Source organism: Arachis hypogaea, chromosome 2 (genome assembly GCF_003086295.3).
Source record: "Arachis hypogaea cultivar Tifrunner chromosome 2, arahy.Tifrunner.gnm2.J5K5, whole genome shotgun sequence".
Lineage (NCBI taxonomy): Eukaryota > Viridiplantae > Streptophyta > Magnoliopsida > Fabales > Fabaceae > Arachis > Arachis hypogaea.
The window spans coordinates 34,553,470-34,578,804 of NC_092037.1; the positions used below are offsets into that span (position 1 = coordinate 34,553,470).

Consider the following 25,335-nt stretch of genomic DNA (forward strand, 5'->3'; position numbering starts at 1 on the left):
AAAATTTGGATATGGAAGTAGAATGAGTGTTATATTTTATCGTGATAATTTTTTGTATTTTTTTAAATTATGGAAGGCATACAAATCGGTTTGATTTGTGTTTAAAATATTTTAAAAATTTGGGTACACAAATCGGACCCACCTATTTGTGTTTAAAAAATTTAAAAATTTTAGAGTACACAAATTGGACCATCCGATTTGTGTACTCCAAACGTTTTTAATTTTTTAAACACAAATCGGACAGTCCAAGTACAAAAATCGGACGGTCCGAGTTTGGTATCTCTTAAAAATTTGGCGGTCCGATTTGTACTCCGTAAATTAAATCGTCCCACATTTTAGAAAAGTGAGGGGCAACGCAGCGGAACCGTGACGGACTAACGGCGACAGAGAGAGGCACGGCGAGTCGACAAGACACGGAGGCTCAGAGGAAGAGGCAAGGCCACAAACCGAGTGGTGAGAGGCGATGTCGAGGGACAGTGGAGATGAGGTAGTGGCGGCGAGGAGGTCTGATAGGCGAAGCAGAGACGCAGAGTGAGTTTGAGTGGATGAGAGAGTAAGGTTGCGAGAACTGAACCGGTCAAGTGACGGGTTCAAAGGTTTGTCCAACAGTGGGAAAAAGACGCTGACGGCAGTGACACGGGCAAGCGGGAAGAGACGCTTGCAGCAGCCAAAGGGGGAGAGACGGGAGTGGCGACGCAAGAGGTGAACGGCGTAGGAGATCTGGAGAACAGAGAAACAATGCCTGCGGTGGTGCCTCTGCTAGAGTTGGAAGAGAGAAAAGGGGAAGGAAGCGGAGAAGAGGGAGGCGGCGACAGCGGGGGTTAATGATTTAGGGTGATTTTAAAACTTTAAACATGTAAGCTTGAAAAGACACTTAAAAAATTTGGATATGGAAGTAGAATGAATGTTATATTTTATCGTGATAATTTTTTGTATTTTTTTAAATTATGGAAGGCATACAAGTCCGTTTGATTTGTGTTTAAAATATTTTAAAAATTTGGGGTGCACAAATCAGACCCACCGACTTGTGTTTAAAAAATTTGGAGTACACAAATTCGACCGTCAGATTTGTGTACTCCAAACTCTTTTACTTTTTAAACACAAATCGGACAGTCCGAGATAAAAAATCGGACGGTCTGAATTTGGTATCTCTTAAAAATCAGGCGGTCTGATTTGTACTCTGTAAGTTAAATCATCCGACATTTTAGAAAAGGGAGGGGCAACGCAGCGGGACCGTGACAGACTAACGGCGACAGAGAGAGGCACGACGAGTCGGAAAGACGAGGAGGCTCAGAGGAAGAGGCGAGGCCACAAACCGAGTGGTGAGAGGCGATGTCGAGGGATAGTGGAGACGAGGCAGTGGCGGCGAGGAGGTCTAAGATGCGAAGCAGAGACGCAGAGTGAGTGTGAGTGGATGCGAGAGTAAGGTTGCCAGAACTAAACCGGTCAAGTGACGGGTTCAAAGGTTTGTCCAACAGTGGCAAAAAGACGTTGGCGGCAGCGACACGGGCAAGCGGGAAGAGACGCTTGCAGCAGCTAAAGGGGGAGAGACGGGAGCGGCAACGCAAGAGGTGAACGGCGTAGGAGATGTGGAGAACAGAGAAACAATGCCTGCGGTGGTGCGTCTGCTGGAGTTGGAAGAGAGAAAAGTGGAAGGAAGGGGAGAAGAGGGAGGCGGCGGCAGCGGGGGTTAATGATTTAGGGTGATTTTTAACCCTTAAACATGTAAGCTTGAAAAGACACTTAAAAATTTTGGATATAGAAGTAGGATGAATATTATATTTTTTCGTGATAATTTTTGTATTTTTTTAAATTATGGAAGGCATACAAATCGGTTTGATTTGTGTTTAAAATATTTTAAAAATTTGGGGTACACAAATTGGACCCACCGATTTGTGTTTAAAAAATTTAAAAATTTTGGAGTACACAAATTGGACCGTTAGATTTGTGTACTCCAAACTTTTTTACTTTTTAAACACAAATCGGACTGTCTGAGTACAAAAATCGGACGGTCCGAGTTCGGTATCTCTTAAAAATCAGGCGGTATGATTTGTACTCTGTAAATTAAATCATCCCACATTTTAGAAAAGGGAGGGGCAACGCAGTGGGACCGTGACGGACTGACGGCGACAGAGAGAGGCACGGCGAGTCGGCAAGACGCGGAGGCTCAGAGGAAGAGGCGAGGCCACAAACTGAGTGGTGAGAGGCAATGTCGAGGGACAGTGGAGACGAGGTAGTGGCGGCGAGGAGGTCTGAGAGGCGACGCAAAGACGCAGAGTGAGTGTGAGTGGATGAGAGAGTAAGGTTGCGAGAACTGAACCGGTCAAGTGACGGGTTCAAAGGTTTGTCCAACAGTGGCAAAACGACGCTGGTGGCAGCCACACGGGCAAGCGGGAAGAGACGCTTGCAGTAGCCAAATGGGGAGAGACGGGAGCAGCAACGCAAGAGGTGAACGGCGTAGGGGATCTGGAGAATAGAGAAACAATGCTGATGGTGGTGCCTCTGCTGGAGTTGGAAGAGAGAAAAGGGGAAGGAAGGGGAGAAGAGGGAGGCGGCGGCAGCGGGGTTAATGATTTAGGGTGATTTTTAACCTTTAAACATCTAAACTAGAAAAGACACTTAAAAAATTTGGATATGGAAGTAGGATGATTGTTATATTTTATCGTGATAATGTTTTGTATTTTTTTAAATTATAGAAGGCATACAAATCGATCGATTTGTGTTTAAAATATTTTAAAAAATTTGGGGTACACAAATCGGACCCACCGATTTGTGTTTAAAGGTCCGATTTGTGTTTAAAAAATTTAAAAATTTTTGAGTACACAAATTGGACCGTCCAATTTGTGTACTCCAAACTTTTTAAATTTTTTAAACACAAATCAGACAGTCCAAGTACAAAAGTCGGACGGTCCGAGTTCGGTATCTCTTAAAAATTAGGCGGTCCGATTTGTACTCTGTAAATTAAATCATCCTACATTTTAGAAAAGGGAGGGGCATCGCAGTGGGACCGTTACGGACTGACGGCAACAGAGAGAGACACGTTGAGTCGGCAAGATGCGATGTCTCAGAGGAAGAGGCGAGGCCACAAACTGAGTGGTGAGAGGCAATGTCGAGGTACAATGGAGATGAGGCAGTGGCAGCGAGGAGGTGTAAGAGGCGAAGCAGAGACGCAGAGTGAGTGTGAGTGGATGAGAGAGTAAGGTTGCGAGAACTGAACCAGTCAAGTGACGGGTTCAAAGGTTTGTCCAACAGTGGCAAAAAGACGCTGGCGGCAGCGACACGGGCAAGTGGGAAGAGACGCTTGCAGCAGCCAAAGGGGGAGAGACGGGAGCGGCAACACAAGAGGTGAACGGCGTAGGAGATGTGGAAAATAGAGAAACAATGCCGGCGGTGGTGCCTCTGCTGGAGTTGGAAGAGAGAAAAGGGGAAGGAAAGGGAGAAGAGGGATGCGACGGCAGCGGGGGTTAATGATTTAGGGTGATTTTTAACCTTTAAACATGTAAGCTTGAAAAGACACTTAAAAAATTTGGATATGGAAGTAGGATGAGTGTTATATTTTATCGTGATAATTTTTTGTATTTTTTTTTAAATTATGAAAGGCATACAAATCGGTTTGATTTGTGTTTAAAATATTTTAAAAATTTGGGGTACACAAATCGGACAGTCCGAGTACAAAAATCGGGAGGTCCGAGTTCGGTATCTCTTAAAAATCGGGCGGTCTGGTTTGTACTCTGTAAATTAAATCATTCCACATTTTAGAAAAATACCATAGTAGATCACAATTTAGAAAAACACCATTGTTAACCCAATATTAAAAATAAAAATGTGTGAAAAGTATAAAATGTATATTTAACTGTAAGATCAAAATTATTGTAAAATATTAAAAAAAGTTTATTGAGTTATTTGAATTAACAGAATAAAATAAATACTGCAACTATTTTGAGAGACCTGTATAAAAACCAAATTTTAATATGTAAAGGTGAACCGTGAAGTCGTGAACAAACTTTAAATAAATACACGCTTCAGTAACTTCGTAGGAGTTCCAATACTTCTGTGATGAGCATAGCTTTACCATAGACATCGAAGGCAACTACACAACCAATAGCACCTACCATACCAGCCTCAACACTCTTATGTCAAATATTCTCAACAACAATGAAATTGATTACGGTTTCCACAACGTCTCATATAGCGAGTACCCAAACAGAGTGTACGCCATTGGACTATGTAGAGGAGACATTAAGCTGGAGCAGTGCCGAACTTGCCTAAACCAATCCAGAGCCAATCTCATGGCGGTTTGTCCAAATCGCAAGGTGGCTATCGGGTGGTACAACGACGAACTATGTATGCTGCGATACTCGAATCGCAGCATATTCGATCGGATGGACAATGGACTGGCTTATTATAAGAAAAGCAACAAAAATGCCACTGATTTGAATGTGTTCAATACAAAATTGAACGATTTGTTGAATGGCTTGAAAAGAAAAGCTTCTTCTGGTGACTCTCGGTTAAAGTATGCTGTGGGAAACTTTAGTCTTCCCAATTTTGATGATGTTTATGGTCTTCTTCAGTGCACGCCTGATTTGTCTGGAAAAGATTGTGATAACTGCATAGCTCAATCTATTGAAAGAATATCAAAAGATTGTTGTAAAGATAGCATGGGTGGTAGGATTGTTAGGCCAAGTTGTTTTATGAGATTTGAGACATCGTATCAATTCTATGGGCCAACGGCGTATATGCCACCTTTGCCGCTAGCATCTCTGCCGCCCACTACCACCTCTGTAACTAACCCGTCTTCAGGAGGTATTTACTACCCGTAATAAACATAAAAAAAGTAAAGTCCATAAAATGCATTATGTCCAAAGGAGTTGTTCTATTATGTCATGCTGTATTGGCTACCTTAATTATAGTATTTTAAAAAATATTTTTAAAATTAAAATAATATTCTTTTATTGTTAAAGAAAAAATTTAGGAGCCATCTACGACCTAAGCCAACTTAATTCAATCATTTATATTTCTAATTTTAAAATTTAAAAAATTAGAATGGTGAGAGATTTTTTTTATAACAGACTTCTTGTTTTTCAACTAGTTGATTCTAGTTGGCTATCCTCCTAATTAGTTTTTTAGCAAAACTGTATTGTTAAATAACACTTTGTATAGAAAGTATTGTTAAAAAAAGTGTTATTAAAATATAAAAAAATATTATTTTAATTTTAACAATACATATATAGTCACTTTAATCATGGTAGCATAATTTTACTCTTCTCTTCTGCTGTTAAATACTTGTTCATCAAGATAAATTCACTTTGCTTTATTTCTTTGTTACACTATCCAAACTTCTTATCACTTTATCAACCCTAGTAGCTTAATGCACTTTTATTATTTTTTAAAAAATATTAAACTTTATTATAAGTATCTAATCAAGAAATTGATGTCAATCTTATGTCCCACTAAGGATTATATATGAAATTTTGCAGGAAAAAGCCACACTTCAGTACTAGTCATCACTATAACAGTACCTATAGTGGCTGTGATTATGTTCATGTTTATTTTTATCTGCAACAGGTATCTAAGAAAGAGGAAGCAAAGGAAAAGCAATTCAAGTGAGTTGAAATGTTTAATTTGATCTATGGCTTCATTCAATGTTTGATTTAATTCTTAATAGCAATTTGAACATGTAGGACAAATTTTTATTTGTGTTTTTTCTAGGTTTTTCTTCTCCATTATTTTCATTTTTTTATAAGACAGAAAATAAAAAATATTCCGCTTAAAATAGAAGACTTTTTATACATACTTCAACTACCAAACAAAATTATGTATTATTTATCTCTAACTCTCTTTTAATTTGTGTTTGAAAAAGCAACTTCTAAACGCTGCTTAATACTAAAAAAGTACAATGTATTCTTATAACATAAAAAGACTCACTTTTTTTCTTTTTATCAATTTTGGGAATTACCCGGTTAATTTAAATTGTCATCCATGTCAAACACCAGAGGATGATAACACTGAAGATATGGAAATTGTTGAGTCATTGCAATTTAACTTGGAGAGTATATAAGACGTTACAAATGACTTTTCTGATGCTAATAAGCTTGGACAAGGTGGATTTGGGGCTGTTTACAAGGTCAGTAATAGTAGTAATATTAGATAGGTGAATTATAGTATCGCTATGATATGATTGTGGTGGCCATGAAAGTTTGATAAAACACCAAAAAAAAGTTTCAAAACTTAACATCACATTTTTTATTTGATCACACTTTTTTTTTCAAATTAAAAAAAATGTGACTTTAACTTTAACTATAATTTTTAAATGTTACTAAAGTGTCATAACTACTATAATAATTGCCACGACAGAATTTCTTAATGATAAGTTGTTTATGTTTTGTATTCTTAAAACTTGCTATTATATTGTCAAATAATATGATTATCACTTTTGAGTGTGCTTGCATCTTATTTTGAAGAGATGATTTTCTAACTGAGCATACGGAAAATAGTCATCTACAAAATCTACATTTAAAAAAATAAAAAAATAACAATATATATATATATATATATATATATATATATATTCTTGACAAATAATTTCTGACTATATATATTGTATGTTTTTACTTGTTAGGGTATTCTCACTAATGGACAAGAGATTGCTGTAAAAAGGTTGGCATGGAGTTCTGGTCAATGAGACCTAGAATTTAAGAATGAAGTGTTGTTACTGGCTAAGCTTCAACATCGAAATTTAGTTATCCTACTTGGTTATTGTTTGGAAGGAAGAGAAAGGTTACTCGTCTATGAATTTGTACCCAATAAAAGTCTTGATTACTTTATATTTGGTAGGTTTAAATGCCTCTATTTTTTTTGTTTTTGGTTTCAAATTAAGTTTAATGAGATCATTTTAAATTTCATGTGCTTTGAATATATAAATGTGTAGATCACAGCAAGAGAGCAAATTTGGATTGGGAAAGCTGCCACAGAATCATTGGAGGTATTGCTCAAGGCCTTGTCTACCTTCATGAGGATTCTCGATTGCGTATTATTTATCGTGATCTCAAAGCAACAAATATTCTTTTAGATGAAAAGATGAATCCTAAGATATCAGATTTTGGTACTGCGAAACTATTTGCTACAAGTCAAACTCACTCTAATACAAATAGAATTGTTGGAACTTAGTAAGTATATATTAAAATCTACTTAGTTTTCTTTTAGTATTAATATCATTAAGCTTACTAATTGACACTATGTTACCTATCTTGTTATGTAGTGGATATATGGCACCTGAATATCAAATTTATAGACTATTTTCAATCAAGTCGGATGTGTATAGTTTTGGTGTATTAGTTCTTGAGATTGTAAGTGGCAAGAAAAGCAGTGGCAATTGTCAGAGTGAGAATCCAGAAACTCTCGTGAACTTTGTAAGTCATCACTATTTTCTCATTATGCCTTCCTTATCTATTTGTACCTAAAGAGTTACCACACAGACCTAATAGCAAGGGCTCGGAAGATTAATTGTTAGCACAAATTAATAAAAGGATACTAATTTGAGAAAATTCTTACAGGCATGGAGAAATTGGAAGGATGGGACAATTTCAAACTTTGTAGATACCACATTAAGAAATAGTTCACAGAATGAAATAATGAGATTGATCGACATTGCTTTACTATGTGTTCAAGCAAATGAAGCTGATAGACCAACCATGGCTACAGTTTTACTCATGCTTAATAATCATTCGGTCACACTCGCAGTACCTTCAGAACCTGCATTTTTGCTGAATACAGGATCAAACACATCGACAAAAAAACCAGCACAAGAATCAGTCAATGAAGCCTCAATTATTGATCCATATCCTCGCTAATTTCAAAATACTAAGTTTGAAAATTGAAATACAATTTCCTTTAATTTTAGAAAATGTCATGTCAACTATGCTATATAGTATATAGGTGATATATTTGGGTTAATATACTACTTTATCAGACAAAGCTGAAAAATACATAAGGGAAATCACCTCATTCATGAAATTTATTGGTGACTATCTAAGTTTGCAACTTCATACCTATTTGAAACTACTACACTATTCATTTTGTTATCAATTGCTGAATTTAATTTTGATATCAGTGTAAAACAGTTTTGTACTTACATCTAATTATATAACCCGATATCAGCAAAAATAATACTTTTCACATTAACCTTGTAAATTATCATTCAAAAAACGAAAAATGAACAACTGCATAAAATGTTTACACTGTCAATGCATCAAAATTAAACTCATCACTTGCTATAACTTATAGTAGAAACACGACTATTTTGAAAATTAACAGGTTGCATAAATTAACATATTGCATGGAAAATGGCTCTAAAAGTTAAAAACACTGAAATTCAGCAAGAGCATATCTGCCATTAAGGGCATAAATACATGCATAGCTCATTGAGGAGTTCCCACTAAATTAACTCATATGGAGGCTGCTATTGTTTGATCTCAAACATAAGCCAAAATCAAACAATATATTCCTACCCTAGTGTAACAGATGCATTTTGATTCTTGTTGATATCATCTTAGTAAGTACATACAACAATATATGCCAACTCATGCATCTAGTTCTCATAACCCCTTACCAGTTACCACACACCATCGAGTTCAGGAGAGCTCAACTATCCTTGCTTGTTTTTCAGAATTATGATTTCCCTTTCTTTTTTTCATCATCAAGAGATGAAGGCTTTCTACCATCATTTCCAGCATCACCACTTCTGATTCCATCATCCTCGTTATCATCTTCAGTACTGCTTTCATCTAAATCTGTGTCTGTGTCTTTGCCATCAGCGGCCAATGAAATCGCAGGCTGACAACTGGAAATTACTGATTCAGCAGCAGCCACAGCCTCAAGCGTATTAAGATCCGCAACACCAAGCATCAAATCCTTAAAAAGAAAAAGATTGAGCAAAAACCCCAATGCAATAATCAACTATTTGCAGGTCAGTAGCACGAATCATACATAGAAGATATGACATGGATTGAACAATGAATTACCATTTCAATAACTTTGGATTCATTTCCAGTGAGCTCTTCAATATTGTAACTCTCAGGATGATCCTAAAAATTTTCAAAACAAAGCAACAAGAAAATAGATAGGAGAACAAAGGGAGAAAATGGTTGTGAAACAATAAAAATATGACTTCAATCAGAACTCAAATTTGAACCTTCGCATCAAGTTCCAGCCGCTTATTTGCTTCTGACATCACTCCTAAGAAATCTTTAACCTTCCCTAAAACTGTATCAATACAAAATTAAAAAAAAGGTCATGTTAGGTTAAAAATATTGCAGCTCAATTTTGTGATTCCATCTTAGGGCTATGCTCTACTCAAAGTACTAGTTTAGTGATTACAACTATAATATTCACTTGTACTAAGTATTAACTAGGTAGTTTCATTTGAACACCAAAGTCCGCAGTGAAATATTGTGAAAAAGAAAATCATTATCATGTATATCAACAATAAAAGCATTCAGTTATCTTCTACTGATAACATCAACAACTACTTAATTAAGAACAAGGGACTAACCCCATACTAAAAATGTAGAACAGTAAAACAACAAAACATGTGAACAAGCAGAGAAAATCTAATCAAGAAAATCCCACAGACCAATGAAACAGATTTTGCCATCAAATATTTAGGTTCTTATTTCATTGCCATCACTACAAATATAAGATCACAAATTTTGATTTCCCAGCCTAAACTAGTTCGCTTCTAAGTTATAACAATAGCTTGGAATATGCAGACAATCCTTTTGGCATTGCACTTGAGAGCGCCAACTAAGAACACAAATCAAAATAAATTAAGAATAAGACCACATCAAAGTCAGACACTGATACAAAACGAAGGATAAACAAAAAGATAAACACTGAAATTGAATAAAAAGATAAATTGAAATTAAAATAGAAAACAACAGAATAGATTGAAATTGAATACAAAGGGAATTACGCTACTTTTTATCCAATTTTTTAATGCAACAACAAAAGGATTCTCTCTACTTAACTTGTCAACACTATAATTTGAGAATTGAATCGAAGGAAATCACTCAATCTTCTATCCAATTTTCCGATGCAACAAGAGAGTGACTCACTCGACCTCACTTGTCCATATGATGGTTTCAAAACCAAAAAAGTGGTTTTTCACACCTCTAATTTCTCAATGACGACTACAATAGTTTAGGAAATATTTACAGCCTCATATTAGGTTAAAATAAAGAAAACCCTATGCCCACTGACATAAAACACAATCTACTAACTAAATAAATAAAATTAAAGTACATGAAATTATATTAAACACTCTAATATTTAAAAAATATAAACTAATAACTACTAAATAATACTTAAATTATTCATGACACAAACTTTTGAAGCATGTATCAGACACACTTATGGGCAACAACTCTGGCACTAGCAGAGAATAACTATATCCCTATTGAGATCCAAGTCCAACTACAATGCTCATTAACTTATTCACAATTATAAAGTATCATGATTCATCTCACTAGCAGGCAATGTAATTGGGGGTTATGAATGCCATATGCATCAGCATGATTGTAAAACTTATAAAAGCATATCATATCATATTGAGTCCAATTAAGCAATTTGAATGAATAATAAAATAGGCTGAGACACTAGAAGCAAACAAGAGTAATGTGTTGAAATATGAAGAGATATATCATTGTTAGATAGTGGTAAGTAATTTGGACGGTGCATTTATGGAGAGTAGTTGAGAAGGTACTCTAGATTTATCACTTTCCTCTCTATATATGTTTGCCTTTTCCCTTGTAATGATACATAACAATTCACACAATTAGTAATAATCTATCTTTTTTGTCTAATTACTCTAATATTTCCAGCTGAGTAACCATGAATCTTAATATAACATCAAAGACATGGTATCCTCCTTGAAAACTGTTGCGGCGCTGCTGCCGTCCACCATTGTCAAATCTGACCAAAGACCACACCCTTGGCATCTAGCAATGCCCAACCTCTCCAACCTTGTCAACAGTGTTGCTCTTCGACAAGCCACGTGTTGCCACATTCAACATATCTCTGACAAACAAGTCACCAACTTCACTTCCACTAGTGCCAGAGGGAACATCAACCACTGTATTCTGTTGCCAACTTCTGCAGCTACTGACACCTCAATTCTCACCTCCTTGTGCTATCTTTGCATATGTGTTTATCTCCTTGACAAGCCGCTAGTCCACTACAGTATCAAACTTGATTTATCCCAAATGGGTGCCATGACTATTTGAGTATTTATCTCCTGTTTCTAATAGTGCAAGTCTGACCCCTTTGTTGTCTGTGTAACCTCCTCCAGCATCTTCCTATTCTTACTTTTGGTATCTAATCCTCTTGGCACAATGGTTGCGTTTGTTTATAGGCACGGAACATCGAAGATACAGAGATACAAATTATATTTGATAGATAAAACATAGACAGAGATAATGCGTGTAGGGATACTAAATTAGTGTATTTTGCGTTCTTTCTGTCAAGGACACAGAAACACTAACAAGAGACAATTTATTTTTTATTTTTTCTTTCAATATTTCTACCAAATTTTCAAAATTATGTTTTTCGTCATATTTTTCTTCCTAAATTTTTGTATGGAAAAAATAAGAGTAAATTAGACTTTTATATTTTGTTCTAGTTTATCACCAAACAAAATACAAGAACATTAATCTTTGTGTCTCGGTCCATTGTGTCTTGTTATCAATGTTCTGTCTTATCTTGTTCTGTTCTCAGAACCAAACGCAGCCAAAGTGACGAATATTGGGTTGTGTTTTCCTTCCACCCTCCCATTGTGAACCATACCAACGGTAATATTTGTCATTCACAGTCTTTGCTAGTTATATGCTATTTATGGCCTCTTTGAAAGACGATGACTGCTCAACCAAGTCGCTATCCTAGGTTCCTTACCTCCTTACTGGCCCAAGCAGTTCTGGATAGTCCCAGCAAGTCACCAACAGTCCCAGCTACCTTTGCACAACTCCATAAGTCGCAACAGGCCCCTGCACATCTTCAGCAGTTCTTGCTGGCCCTGACATGTTTCCAGCAGATACAGATGGCCTTTCTTTAGTCTTCATATTATATTTCCATAAGTATTATTGTAAAAAGCTTATAGCTTAGTAACTTTAGCTTGAGGGTGAGTCTTAGAGAAGTAGTTTATCCTTAAATATCTCATAATATCAAATAATATCTTCTATAGGTTATTTATGTTCTAAGCTTGATAAATATTATCTATATGCTCAAGCTTGTGGGGAAGTGATGAAAGGAAAAGGAGAGGGCGAGAGTCAAAACGGAGAGAATGCAAGGATCAGAGTTTTTTAGTTCACAATTGTCAAATAAACATGATGATAGAGCAAAGTAATAAATTTCAGAGCAATTGACATAATTAGTAATAATCTTTCTCTCATTTGTTCAGTTACTCTAATATTTCCATCTGAATAACCAGGAATAACATAATCAAATTCAAAATCTAGAAAAGATAAAGCATTCACAATTTCAGAAAAATATCATCTGATTCCATACTGCACAATGTTTCAAAAGAAAATTTCTTCAGGTAGAATATGGACTAATTGATGAGAGAACTTTTGCGTGGTCTAGAAATTTGCGGATAAATCCTCGTTGCAAGTATAGTTTCTAAACCTTCAAAAGTCCTTTCATACAAACGTTTTGGGTGTCACAAGTAACAAACCCCTTTAGAAATTGTTAACTGAGTATTCAAACCTCGAGTCGTCTTCTCAAGGAAATGCGAGGAAGTATGTTCTTATTATTGGTTATAAAGGTTGTAATCGGGGTTTAGAAGGTGAGAAGCAAGTAATTTAAATGATGAGTGAATTAAATGGCAATTAAAAATAAATAATAATTGTAAAACAACTTTTGGCAAGATAAGGGAATTTAGAGGTCAAACTTAGTTATCTCTCTCAACTATAATAAAAGTGGAATTTAAACTCCACTTGGTCAACCTTTGCCAGGGTAAAGGAAAGTCAAGGGACTAATTAAATTGACCTTTGAATCCTAATTATTTCCGAAGAAAAGGTTGGGATTATTCAGGTTCAGCTCAATCAGCAAGATAACGGTTATTAATTATGTTGAGTCTAATAACTGTTGAGTTACTAAATTCTTAATCAGAACCAAAAGGGGAAAAAGTAAAATTGCTAGAATAAAATATCTTCAATTCGTAAACAATGATAATCATAAATTAACAAGAGCAATAATAAACTGAAAATACCTCGATATCATTAATTCAAATAATAATATGGAACATGGAATAATTCATAAATTAAATTATAAAAGTAAATGATCAATTCAAATGCCGGAATAAATAATTATGGAACTAAAATAGAAGAACATTAAAACCTGGATCCAGAGTTACTCTTAAAACAAGAAGAAATCCTAAATCCTAAAAAGAGAGAGAGAGAATCTCTCTCTAGACTAAATCTAAATCATGGAAAAGTAGAATTATGCCGGCTCTCTTGAATGGATGCATTCCCCCCACTTCATAACCTCTGGTCTATGCCTTCTGGACTTGGATTTGGGCCAAAAAGGGCTTTAGAACTCGCTGGGGTGTGTTCTGTAATTTTCTGGTGCGTGGCCTCTGTCACGCATCCGCGTGGGTCACGCGGTCGCGTCATTCGGACTTTTTCCTTGCCATGCGGTCGCGTCAGTCATGCGACCGTGTCATGTGCATTCTGCTAGAGGCGCACGGTCGCGTCAATCATGCGGCCGCGTCGCTGCTGATTCGTGCTTGGCACGCGATCGCGTTGTCCATGCGATCGCGTGGATACCAGTTTCCTTAAAGCTCCGTTTTGCTTTCTCCTTTCCCTTTGGTATGTTTCCTTTTTCATCCTCTAAGTCATTCTGCCTTAGAAACTCTGAAACTACTCAACACACTAATCATGGCATCGAATGGAAATAAAGGTAATTAAAATAATTAATTTTCAAAGCTTAGGAAACATGTTTTTCACTATATGACATAATAAGGGAGGGAAAGTAAAACCATGCAATTAATGTGAATAAGTAGGTGAAGGATTGTATAAATCACTCAAATTAAGCACAAAATATCTCATGAAATATGGGTTTATCAACCTCCCCACACTTAAACACTAGCATGTCCTCATGCTAAATCCAAGGTAAATAAATGAGGTTACAGTGATGGAATGCAATGCAATCTAAATTAAATGCAACTACCTAAATGAATGATGCATCATGCAACTCTAATTTATTCACTCATATATAAAGCTTACATGTAGCTAAGTTAATTCACATTCTCAAGGAGTTATATATATATATATATATATATATATATATATATATATATATATATATAGCCAACCCCTAAATAATAAAGCATTTTAGCAAATGAGATGGAAAAGAAAACATTGTACAAACTTGCAAAACAATTAGTAAATTTGAAGCACAGATATATGTTGATGAGTTATTGAACCCTCACTGGATTTTGTGTTTACTCTCTAGTTACTCAGTGTTTATTGGGTTTATTCACTCTATTTTTCTTTTTATTCTTACTTTCTTATAGCTTTGTTTTTCATCTAACCAATCAACAATTATAAAATATAGTCATACCAAAAGGTCATGAAGTCTTTAATTAAGGTTGTAATGGGGCCAAGGTAAATGTAAGGATTTATGTATATGGTCAAGTGAGCTAATAAGTGAATCCTTAATTAGACTAAGATCTCACCCAACATACATATTTAGCAAGATAAAACTTCTTTACCTATTTTCCCATATTTCCCACTTATTGTTACATGCTCATGTTTCACTTTATATATATATATATATATATATATATATATATATATATATATATATATATATATATATATATATATATATATATATATATATATATATATATATATATATATATTTTATGCACATGGTAATTGAATCACTTTGATTTTCTCATGAGCATGCTTCCAAATTTATTTTTATTTCTTTTTCTTAATCTTCCTAACCCTTTGTTTCTATCACTCATGTTCCCACAAGGTTTCCCATAATTAATTCTATTCATGATTTTCTATCTTAAGCTAACCAAGGATTCACTTGGGATTTTCTTTTGTTTTTCTGCTTAAGGCTAGTAATTTGGCTAAATAGAATAAAGGGGTTTTAAAAGGTTCAAGGGGGCTAACAAGGGTGATGTAAAAGGTAGGCTAATTTGGGGTAAGTGAGCTAAAATCAAATGATGGCCTCAATCATTCTCTTGGTATGTATCTATTCTATATTCTATAATTGGACATATAGATTAAAGCAAAGGAAAGAACATCAGAATAAAAAGAAATGTAACATACAAAAATGAAATTATGGTTTGAATGCAACCATACAATTTAAGCTCAAGACTCACAGGCTGTGTGTTCTCTAACTCAAGCATCATATATCATTTATATATTGTATGCAGGTTTAGTTAAAAATTCCCATTATTCTCATAAAAAAATTACTTAGGGTAGCTTTTAAAGTTTTAATGTTCCTCCTTGATGAAATGTTGTCAGCATAACTACATCATGTAATGCTATATACAAGGTTTATGGATTTAAATCTGATATGTTCAATTACCTAGCTTACTTCCCTTTTATATTTTTCTATTTAAACTGTACTATCTTATGCTAAAAAGGGGTAAACTATACTAATTAATCCACTAATAAATCAGAATTGCAAACTAAACTAAATAACTAAAATAAACTAAAGGGCTAAAATAAGAACTAAAGATGCAAAATGCAGAAAATAGAGTAAAAATACATAAAAGCAAAGTATAAGTACTCAGAAAATAACAGTAAAAAGAAAAATACAGAAAAATATCCAAAATAAAAGAAAAAGTATGTAGTGGTTCACCAAAATAAACGCCAGAGATGGCGACCTCCCCACACTTAAAATGAAGCATCGTCCCCGATGCTCAATCAAGCCGGGTGTGAAGGAGTGCCATCACTGGGAGGGATGGTAGCTGGGGTCTCTGTGGCGGTGGTGGGCTGAGAGTCTGGCTGCTGTAGAGGAGGGACTGACTGGAGTGGGATCTCCGGATCCGCAACCTCAAGCTGGGGCATAGCCTCCTGATGCAGGGCAACCTACTCAGTGGTTGCCTGCTGATGAGTCTCCTCCTGGAAATGAGTCTCTGCCTAGGAATGAGGTTCCACCTCGTGCTCATCCTCCTCCTCCTCTGATGGATCTGATGGAGTGTCGGGCTCGGAGGGGATGTCGGCACCCTGTCTGATCATCAGCTTTAGATGGGAATAGCGTCGCCTACTGCGGCGCTCCAATCTCTCATACCGGCGCCTGTTACGGCGCTCCATCTGATCAAGCTGGCGGAATAGACGGTGCACGAGGTGATAAACCGGCTCAGAGGCGGGTGGAGGTGCAGTGGTGGAAGCAGGGGCAGCTGTGGATGAAGAGGGTCCAGCAGACAGAGGGGTTGTCTCATCAGTAGCAGTGACATGTGGTGGTCTGTAGCCCAAAGCAAGGAAGTTCCTGCTGTGCGGGATGATCTTCCTGCAGTCCGCTGCTGGTGGTTGCTCATCGGCATCCTCCCAAGGTACATCAGCCTGACGGCCTAGCCGTGTAACCAGATAAGTAAAGGGGAGGGTGCCTCGGACGTGGGTCCTGGCCATATAAAGCCGGATAAAACGAGGCAAGTACAGGTCCTTACCCTCCAGCACACACCAGAGGAGGGTAATCATGGCAACCGGGATCTCAGTCTCATGAGTACTCGGCATCACATAGTTGCTCAAGATTTGATGCCATAGCCGAGCCTCATCATTCAAGTACACTCTCTTGATCCCTCTGGGCATAGTAGTGTTCTGACCCATTTCCCAAGGAACTGTCAGGTCGAGAGCTATCCGTGCCTTCACGGCATCCCAATCAAACTGCATCTGACTCATGTCCTCCTCAACCTGTGCATAACCATCTGGCTGATCGGACTTGGCTGGGAGCTGGAGAATGGTCTCTATGGCCTCCTCAGTGACCAGAATTTGCTTTCCCCTCAGGTTTACTGCATCAAGGGTAGTAAGGTAGTAGTTGCAATAGAATTCTCGGACCCAAGATGCGTTGACCTTTGTCAGTGTTCTTTCCAGAAAGAACCAGCCCCTTTGTTTGATTTGCTCAGTGGTGTACTGCTGGAGGGCTTCTGGAATTTTCAGAGTTCGTTCCAGGTATAGATTTCTGGTGTTTGCAAAAGTCGGGTACTTCAGTTCACAGTACCATTTTGCAAATTTTTTAGGATCAATCGAAGGGAGCAGCTGGTCGGCTTTTTCCTGCTGTGTGAAGTTCTTCTCCCGCCATGAAGAATCGTGCATTAGAGCAATGATGGACTGGGAGGAAGCTCCACGCTTTCGCTTGCCAGTAGCCTTGCCTTTACCTTTCCTTTGTGAAGAAGACATCCTGAAAAATAGAAAACCAGGATATGGATAAAATAGGAAAGCAAATAGGCAATGCAAACAAAGGGAACTCAAAGCGCTAAGGGAAAAATAAAATAAGGAAAATGAGTAATGGAAATGTGGATGAATGAGTGTTAAATGGAAAGAGAAAAAAATCAATATGCCATAGTGAGAAAGTTAGAGGAAAGTGAAAATAATCAGAAAAGAGATCAAAAGGGTTAGTATGGTTAGAATTTTGAAAAAGAAATTAGTAAATTAAAATTAGGGAGTTAGTAAAGTGCGGGTTAAAGTAAGTGGCATAGAAAAATTCCATATAACAGTGATTCACAGGTATGAATAGAAGTACTCATAATCGAACAAGAGAAACAGGGTGATGCTGATTCGAATAGAAATAATAAAAAAAAAGCCAAAATTGGAATCAGTGAATCACAAATGCAGTTTATGAACCAAGAAATCAAAGAGGATAAGAAAGTCTGCCATAGCATTCATGAAATGGGCTGGGTAAAGCAGAGTAAAACAAAGTTCAGAAATGCCAAACCAAAACATGAATGAAAATAATTGTCAAAAAAAAAAATTGGGCAGCATTCTGGCTAAAATTGGATTGTCCCGGAAAATAAACAGCAATCATATCAGTTCATATGAATTAAAAGAAAGCAAGCTACATGTACATAGATATAAAAGAAACATAAAAAACTCAATGTAAACAGCAGCAACATACAGGAAAGCAGCAGATGAATCATGAATATAGCAGCAACAGATTTGCACATAGGATAAAACAGAAGTAAGAACAGTGCAAGGAAATAGACCTATATCCACTAATCACAGCCTAAGCTACCTAACAACCTAAAAATCCACTACAACATGCAAATCTAGCTATCCTAATTATGAATAGAAACGGAAAAAATACAGAAAAAATGACGAACGGATAAAAATGGTTGCGTGTTGCGGAACCTGGTAAGCGGAAGGGGTGGAAAAGGGAAGAAGTGGCTGCGGCGGCGTCCGGCGCGGTGGTGGGCGGTGCTCGCGGGGGCAGTGGTGAAGGGGAAAGAGGAAGAGGAGGAAGGGAAAAGAAGGGAGGGAAGGTTGTTGGGGCGGTGGCGTATGGGGTGGTCGGCGGTTTCTGGGTGGTCGGCGGTGGCGGCCGGGTGGTGGTTGGAGGGAGAGGGAGCGGAGAGGGAGAAGAGGATTGGGGGTGGGGGAGGCTGCGCGACTGATAGGGTTCGCGTGGCTGAGGTGGTTATACTTTCGAATCCACGCGGCCGCGTAGGGCACGCGATCGCGTAGTTGGGGCGAAAATGGGGGTGACGCGATCGCGTGGGGCACACGATCGCATGAGAGGGGGGAAGAAGGTTGACGCCATCGCGTGGGGCTCGCGATCGCGTCGCTGGAATTCGTGCTAAACGCACGACTCCAGCACCATTTCAGCGCAACTCTCTGTCTCTTTTTGGAGTGACGTGCAATCCATGCGACGCGATCGCGTTGGTCACGCGGTCGCGTAGGGTTGGTATTGTGCAAGTGACGCGATCGCAAGGGGCATGCGATTGCGTGGGCCAATTTGCGCGAAATGCACAAGGGCCGCACAATTCCAGCCTAACTTTTTGTTCGTTGGATCCTTACGCCGCGGGTGGTGTTTTCGCAATATGACGCGATCGCATGGGGCATGCGGTCGCGTCGTGCAACCCTTTTTTTTATGCATGAAAAAATGCAGAATACAATGACTATCATGAATGTTTATGCATGATTCCAGGTTTAATAAATTAAATGAAAAAGGAAAAATGAAAGCAATTAACAAGGAATAAATTAAAAAAGAAACGACCATACCATGGTGGGTTGTCTCCCACCTAGCACTTTTAGCTAAAGTCCTTAAGTTGGACATTGGAAGAGTATCCTATTATGGTGGTTTATGTTTAAATTCGTCCAAAAATTTCCACTAGTGCTTGGAATGCCAATAGCCTCCAGGGTCCCAAACTAGGCATGTAAAGCTTCTGAGCAACTTTAAATATATTGTTCGGCTCCTGGGACGCCAAATGTCAGAATAAACTCCAGAATTCCAAGCCTTGCTTCTAAATCCGCCTCCGTCCTGATCTACATGTCTCCATCTGGGCAGTTTAAAAAGTAGAATCTCACCGTGGTGACCAAACGTTCTCCATGATCCGTGCAATTGGGTATGATATCAATCCGTGTAACTCGAGGTGAAGCGTGGAACCTTATTGAACCTTGTGCACCAGCTCTGAGTACGAGTCATTTCCCTCTTACTCTTAAAGCCGCAGAGAGCTCTAAGCTGGCCATCTGTTTCAAGTAAACCATATTCAAGTGAATAAGTAAAATTGTAAGTTAAGGATTGTACCCACTTGAAGCTTGTATTAGGTGGTAGTGGCCTTGGGATAGGTGTTTCTGGTGGTTCTGTAAGTTCTACTCCCTTATGCTCTTCTGTGAATTCCTCCACTTCTTTGCAAAGATCTTCAATTGTATCTGTGTCCTGGTCAAAGTCTTCCGTGTCTTCCTCATCACTCAAGTCATAGATTGGAGGTTGAGAGAAATCTACCTCCGCATCATCTTCATATTCACTTGGGCAAGATTCTTCGATCTCAGAGAATTCACTTGCGGACGCAAGTTCATCACCAAGAGAGCTGGGCTTGTGAATATCACCATCAAGGGAATTTGCTTCTTGGATTATTCCGTCGGATTCCTCATAAACGACTTGCCTTGGAGATTGTACAGTATCTTCCTTAGCATCAACTGTAGCATCCTGGACGGAGTTTTCCTCAATTCTGGATTCCCAAGGAAGTTCAGCATCGCCTAGATCTTCAACCAACTCTTCTTCTTGAACAATGACAGCTTCTTCCACTTATTCTAGTACGAATTCATTCTCTGCCTTGTCCACTAGAGTCTCTAGTATTTCTTTCATGCTACGCTCTTCATCGGGTTGTCCACATGGAGCTGTTGTTGATCCTTGTATATTTGAGCGTTTAGTGGCCCATTGGATTAGTGCGTGCTCCAGTTGTTGAATGGTTGTTTGAAATTTAGTTATTGTTTCTTTTAGACGATCTTTTGCTTCGCGGTTTGCTGGACTTAGACATGGTACATAGGGAAGTGGTGATGACTGGGAATGATTGGATTGGTATTGGGGTAAGGAAGGATTATATGATGGCGAATGGTGACGAGAAGCTTGTGAGTGTGGTGGTTCGAGGTTATGTTGAAAGGACGGTTCATATGCACGGGGTGGGGCTTGTTGGTAGTTATAAGGTTGTACACCATGTCTTTCAGGTGGGTATGCGCGGTAGAATGGTCTTTGTCCAGGATATCTCGGAGGGTGTTGCTGCCAAAAGGGTTGATTAGATCCTCTTGGTTCCATCCATCCTTGATTAGTCTGACCTTGATGCACATTCCTGCTGTAACTTCTATTTCCTTTAACAATATCAGAACCAAACTCAAAGCGAGAGGGGTGAGAGTTCATAGTAGCAAATAAAGATAAAAAGGAAGAACGAAAATAAATAAACAAGCAAAAGAAAAATATTTACAATAACCAATAATAAGGCACACGTTAGCAGTTCCCCGGCAACGGCGCCATTTTGATGAGAGAACTTTTGCGTGGTCTAGAAATTTGCGGATAAATCCTCGTTGCAAGTATAGTTTCTAAACCTTCAAAAGTCCTTTCATACAAACGTTTTGGGTGTCACAAGTAACAAACCCCTTTAGAAATTGTTAACCGAGTATTCAAACCTCGGGTCGTCTTCTCAAGGAACTGCGAGGAAGTATGTTCTTATTATTAGTTATAAAGGTTGTAATCGGGGTTTAGAAGGTGAGAAGCAAGTAATTTAAATGATGAGTGAATTAAATGGCAATTAAAAATAAATAATAATTGTAAAACAACTTTTGGCAAGATAAGGGAATTTAGAGGTCTAACTTAGTTATCTCTCTCAACTATAATAAAAGTTGAATCTAAACTCCACTTGGTCAACCTTTGCCAGGGTAAACGAAAGTCAAGGGACTAATTAAATTGACCTTTGAATCCTAATTATTTCTGAAGAAAAGGTTGGGATTATTCAGGTTCAGCTCAATCAGCAAGATAACGGTTATTAATTATGTTGAGTCTAATAACTGTTGAGTTACTAAATTCTTAATCAGAACCAAAAGGGAAAAAAGTAAAATTGCTGGAATAAAATATCTTCAATTCGTAAACAATGATAATCATAAATTAACAAGAGCAGTAATAAACTGAAAATACCTCAATATCATTAATTCAAATAATAATCTGGAACATGGAATAATTCATAAATTAAATTATAAAAGTAAATGATCAATTCAAATGCCGGAATAAATAATTATGGAACTAAAATAGAAGAAAATTAAAACCTGGATCCAGAGTTACTCTTAAAACAAGAAGAAATCCTAAATCCTAAAAAGAGAGAGAGAGAATCTCTCTCTAGATTAAATCTAAATCATGGAAAAGTAGAATTATGTCGGCTCTCTTGAATGGATGCATTCCCCCACTTCATAACCTCTGGTCTATGCCTTCTAGACTTGGATTTGGGCTAAAAAGGGCTTTAGACCTCGCTGGGGCATGTTCTGTAATTTTCTGGTGCGTGGCTGGTGCACGAATTTGTGATTCGCACAACTAACCAGCAAGTGCACTGGGTCGTCCAAGTAATACCTTACGTGAGTAAGGGTCGATCCCACGGAGATTATTGGTCTGAAGCAATCAATGTTTATTTTATTAATCTTAGTCAGGAGGCCAATAAGGTTAATTGGATTTAATTGTAAGAAGTCAAAGTATTTAAAATTGTAAGAAGAAAAAGGGAATAATAGCGTTACTAGTTGTGCAGTAATGAGGAATATGTTGGAGTTTTGGAGATGCTTTGTCCTTTGACTTCAACTCTTCCTTGAAATCCTTCAACACACGCAAGGCTCCTTCCATGGCAAGCTCTATGTAGGGTGTCACCGTTGTCAGTGGCTACTTCCCATCCTCTCAGTGAAAACGTTCCTATGCTCTGTCACAGCACGGCTAATCATCTGTCGGTTCTCAATCAGGTTGGAATAGAATCCATTGATTCTTTTGCGTCTGTCACTGACGCCCAGCCCTCAGGAGTTTGAAGCTCGTCACAGTCATTCAATCCCAGAATCCTACTCGGAATACCACAGACAAGGTTTAGACTTTCCGGATTCTCATGAATGCCGCCATCAATCCGGCTTACACCACGAAGATTCTGATTAAGGAATCTAAGAGATATTCATTCATTCTGATGTAGAATGGAGGTGGTTGTCAGGCACACGTTCATGGATTGAGGAAGGTGATGAGTGTCACGGATCATCACCTTCTCCATAATTAAGCGCGAATAAACATCTTAGATAAGAACAAGCGTGTTTGAATGGAAAAACAAAGGAATTGTATTAAATCATCGAGACGCTGCAGAGCTCCTCACCCCCAACAATGGAGTTTAGAGACTCATGCCGTCACAAAGTATATAATTCAGATCTGAAAATGTCATGAGGTGCAAGATAAGTTTCTAAAAGTTGTTTAAATAGTAAACTAGTAACCTAGGTTTACAGAAAATGAATAAACTAAGATAATTGGTGCAGAGATCCACTTCTGGGGCCCACTTGGTGTGTGCTGGGGCTGAGACTAAAGCTATCCACGAGTGGAGGCCTTTCTTGGCGTTAAACTTCAGGTTATGACGTGTTTTGGGCGTTCAACTCCGGATCATGACGTTTTTCTGGCGTTTAACTCCAGACAGCAGCATGAACTTGGCGTTCAACGCCAAGTTACGTCGTCTATCTTCGCGCAAAGTATGGACTATTATATATTGCTGGAAAGCCCTGGATGTCTACTTTCCAACGCCGTTGAGAACGCGCCAATTGGACTCCTGTAGCTCCAGAAAATTCATTTCGAGTGCAGGGAGGTCAGGATCCAACAGCATCAGCAGTCCTTTTTCAGCCTAACTCAGATTTTTGCTCAGCTCCCTCAATTTCAGCCAGAAAATACCTGAAATCACAGAAAAACACACAAGCTCATAGTAAAGTCCAGAAATATGATTTTTGCCTAAAAACTAATAATATTCTCCTAAAAACTAACTAAAACATGCTAAAATCTACATGAAATTACCCCCAAAAAGCGTATAAAATATCTGCTCATCACAACACCAAACTTAAACTGTTGCTTGTCCTCAAGCAACTAGATGAATAAAATAGGTTCTAACAGAAATTAAGAAGTAATAATATTTTAGAGTTTTAAATGAAGCTCAGATTCTTATTAGATGAGCGGGGCTTGTAGCTTTTTGTTTCTGAACAGTTTTGGCATCTCCCTGTATCTTTTGAATTTCAGAATGATTGGCATCCTTAGGAACTCAGAATTCAGATAGTATTATTGACTCTCCTAGTGTAGTATGTTGATTCTTGAACACAGTTATTTTATGAGTCTTGGCTGTGGCCCTAAGCACTTTGTTTTCCAGTATTACCACCAGATACATAAATGCCACAGACACATGACTAGGTGAACCTTTTCAGATTGTGACTTAGCTTTGCTAAAGTCCCCAATCAGAGGTATCCAGAGCTCTTAAGCACACTCTGTTTGCCTTGGATCACGACCTTAACCACTCAGTCTCAAGTTTGTAACTTGAACCTGCATGCCACAAGCACATGGTTAGGGACAGCTTGATTTAGCCGCTTAGGCCTGGATTTTATTTCCTTGGGCCCTCCTATCCATTGATGCTCAAAGCCTTGGATCCTTTTTACTCTTGCCTAGTGCTCATGGCTCTTTTTTTTTTTGACTGCTTTTTCTTGCTTCAAGAATCAATTTCATGATTTTTCAGATCATCAATAATATTTTTCGTGTTCCTCATCCTTTCAGGAGCCAATATTCATCAAATTCAAAGTACAAATTATGCACTGTTCAAGCATTCATTCAGAGAACAAAGAGTATTGCCACCACATATAATTAATTATAATTTTTATTATTGAGAACTCAAAAAATATAGATTACTTCTTTATTCTAAAAAAAATCTACTACTTTATTCATGCCTGATGATGATGAGAAAAATAAATTATAGCTTAATTGGAAATAAAATCAAAATAGACATACTAATTACTACTAAATATCTCCTAAGGTGAATTTCTATAATAATACTATCACTAAGCTAAAGCAGAAAAATTGGAACTCAGCAACCTGTTGTTTTGAGGAGTAGATGTTCCTCTAATCTGTGGGGTGCTGTTCAAGGATTAATTTTTGGCGCTTCAGCTCCCTTAGATCACACCCTTGCTCCTCCTGTTCCTTGAGCAGTTTGCAAAGCATGCTACTTTGATTGTTCTGTTCTTCCTTTATTTGGTCCATAGCTTCTTGTAATTTGGAAATAGAAGCCTCAAGATGTTCCCAATATTCGAATTGGGGCAGTTCTGGGAGGGCTTCTTGTGCTCTCCTCTTGGTTGAATCATCTTGTTGCTGTTGTCTGACCAGTGATATTCCAGTAATGGGCTTTTCAATTAGGATATATTCAGTTATTCCCATCTTTACTCCAGCATCTTTGCAAAGCATAGAAATTAAGCTTGGATAAGCCAATCTGGCGTCCTTAGAATTCCTGTTTGCTATTTTATATAGCTCACATGAGATCAGCTGATGGACTTCCACTTCTTTTCCCAACATGATGCAGTGAATCATTACTGCTCTTTTAATAGTGACTTCAGAACGGTTGCTGGTGGGCAATATGGAACGCCCTATGAAATCCAGCCAACCTCTGGCTACTGGTTTCAGATCTTCCCTTTTGAGTTAAACTGGGATGCCAGTCGTGCTGGTGGTCCACTTGGCTCCAGGGATGCATATGTCCTCCAGAACCTTGTCCAGCCCTTTATTGACCCTCATCATTCTCCTATTAAAGGAGTCTGGGTCATCTTTCAGTTGGGGAAGCTTAAATATCTCCCTGATCTTGTCAGAATT

At 37.9% G+C, this 25,335-nt stretch overlaps 1 protein-coding gene and 1 pseudogene across 1 annotated transcript; one reads left to right on the forward strand and one right to left on the reverse strand.

Annotated features, from left to right (window-relative positions):
* Positions 1–463: 463 nt before the first annotated feature.
* Positions 464–7,850, forward strand: LOC112723593 (cysteine-rich receptor-like protein kinase 26; annotated as a pseudogene).
* A 447-nt stretch (positions 7,851–8,297) lies between these two features.
* On the reverse strand, positions 8,298–9,789 carry LOC114925583 (uncharacterized). Its single transcript, XM_029294161.2, has 3 exons — positions 9,191–9,789; positions 9,021–9,083; positions 8,298–8,910 (listed from the first exon to the last, which is right to left on the reverse strand). Exons 1-3 carry the CDS (start codon positions 9,227–9,229, stop codon positions 8,668–8,670), a joined length of 345 nt encoding a protein of 114 aa, XP_029149994.1. The 5' UTR covers positions 9,230–9,789; the 3' UTR covers positions 8,298–8,667.
* Positions 9,790–25,335: the final 15,546 nt, after the last annotated feature.

Excerpts from the sequence above, each read along its gene's own strand:
- LOC114925583 (XM_029294161.2), bottom strand. The coding sequence starts at position 9,229 with ATGTCAGAAGCAAATAAGCGGCTGGAACTTGATGCGAAG. Across the intron at positions 9,084-9,190 it reads GGCTGGAACTTGATGCGAAG|GATCATCCTGAGAGTTACAA; the intron begins GTTCAAATTTGA and ends GAAAATTTTTAG. Across the intron at positions 8,911-9,020 it reads AATCCAAAGTTATTGAAATG|GATTTGATGCTTGGTGTTGC; the intron begins GTAATTCATTGT and ends TTTCTTTTTAAG.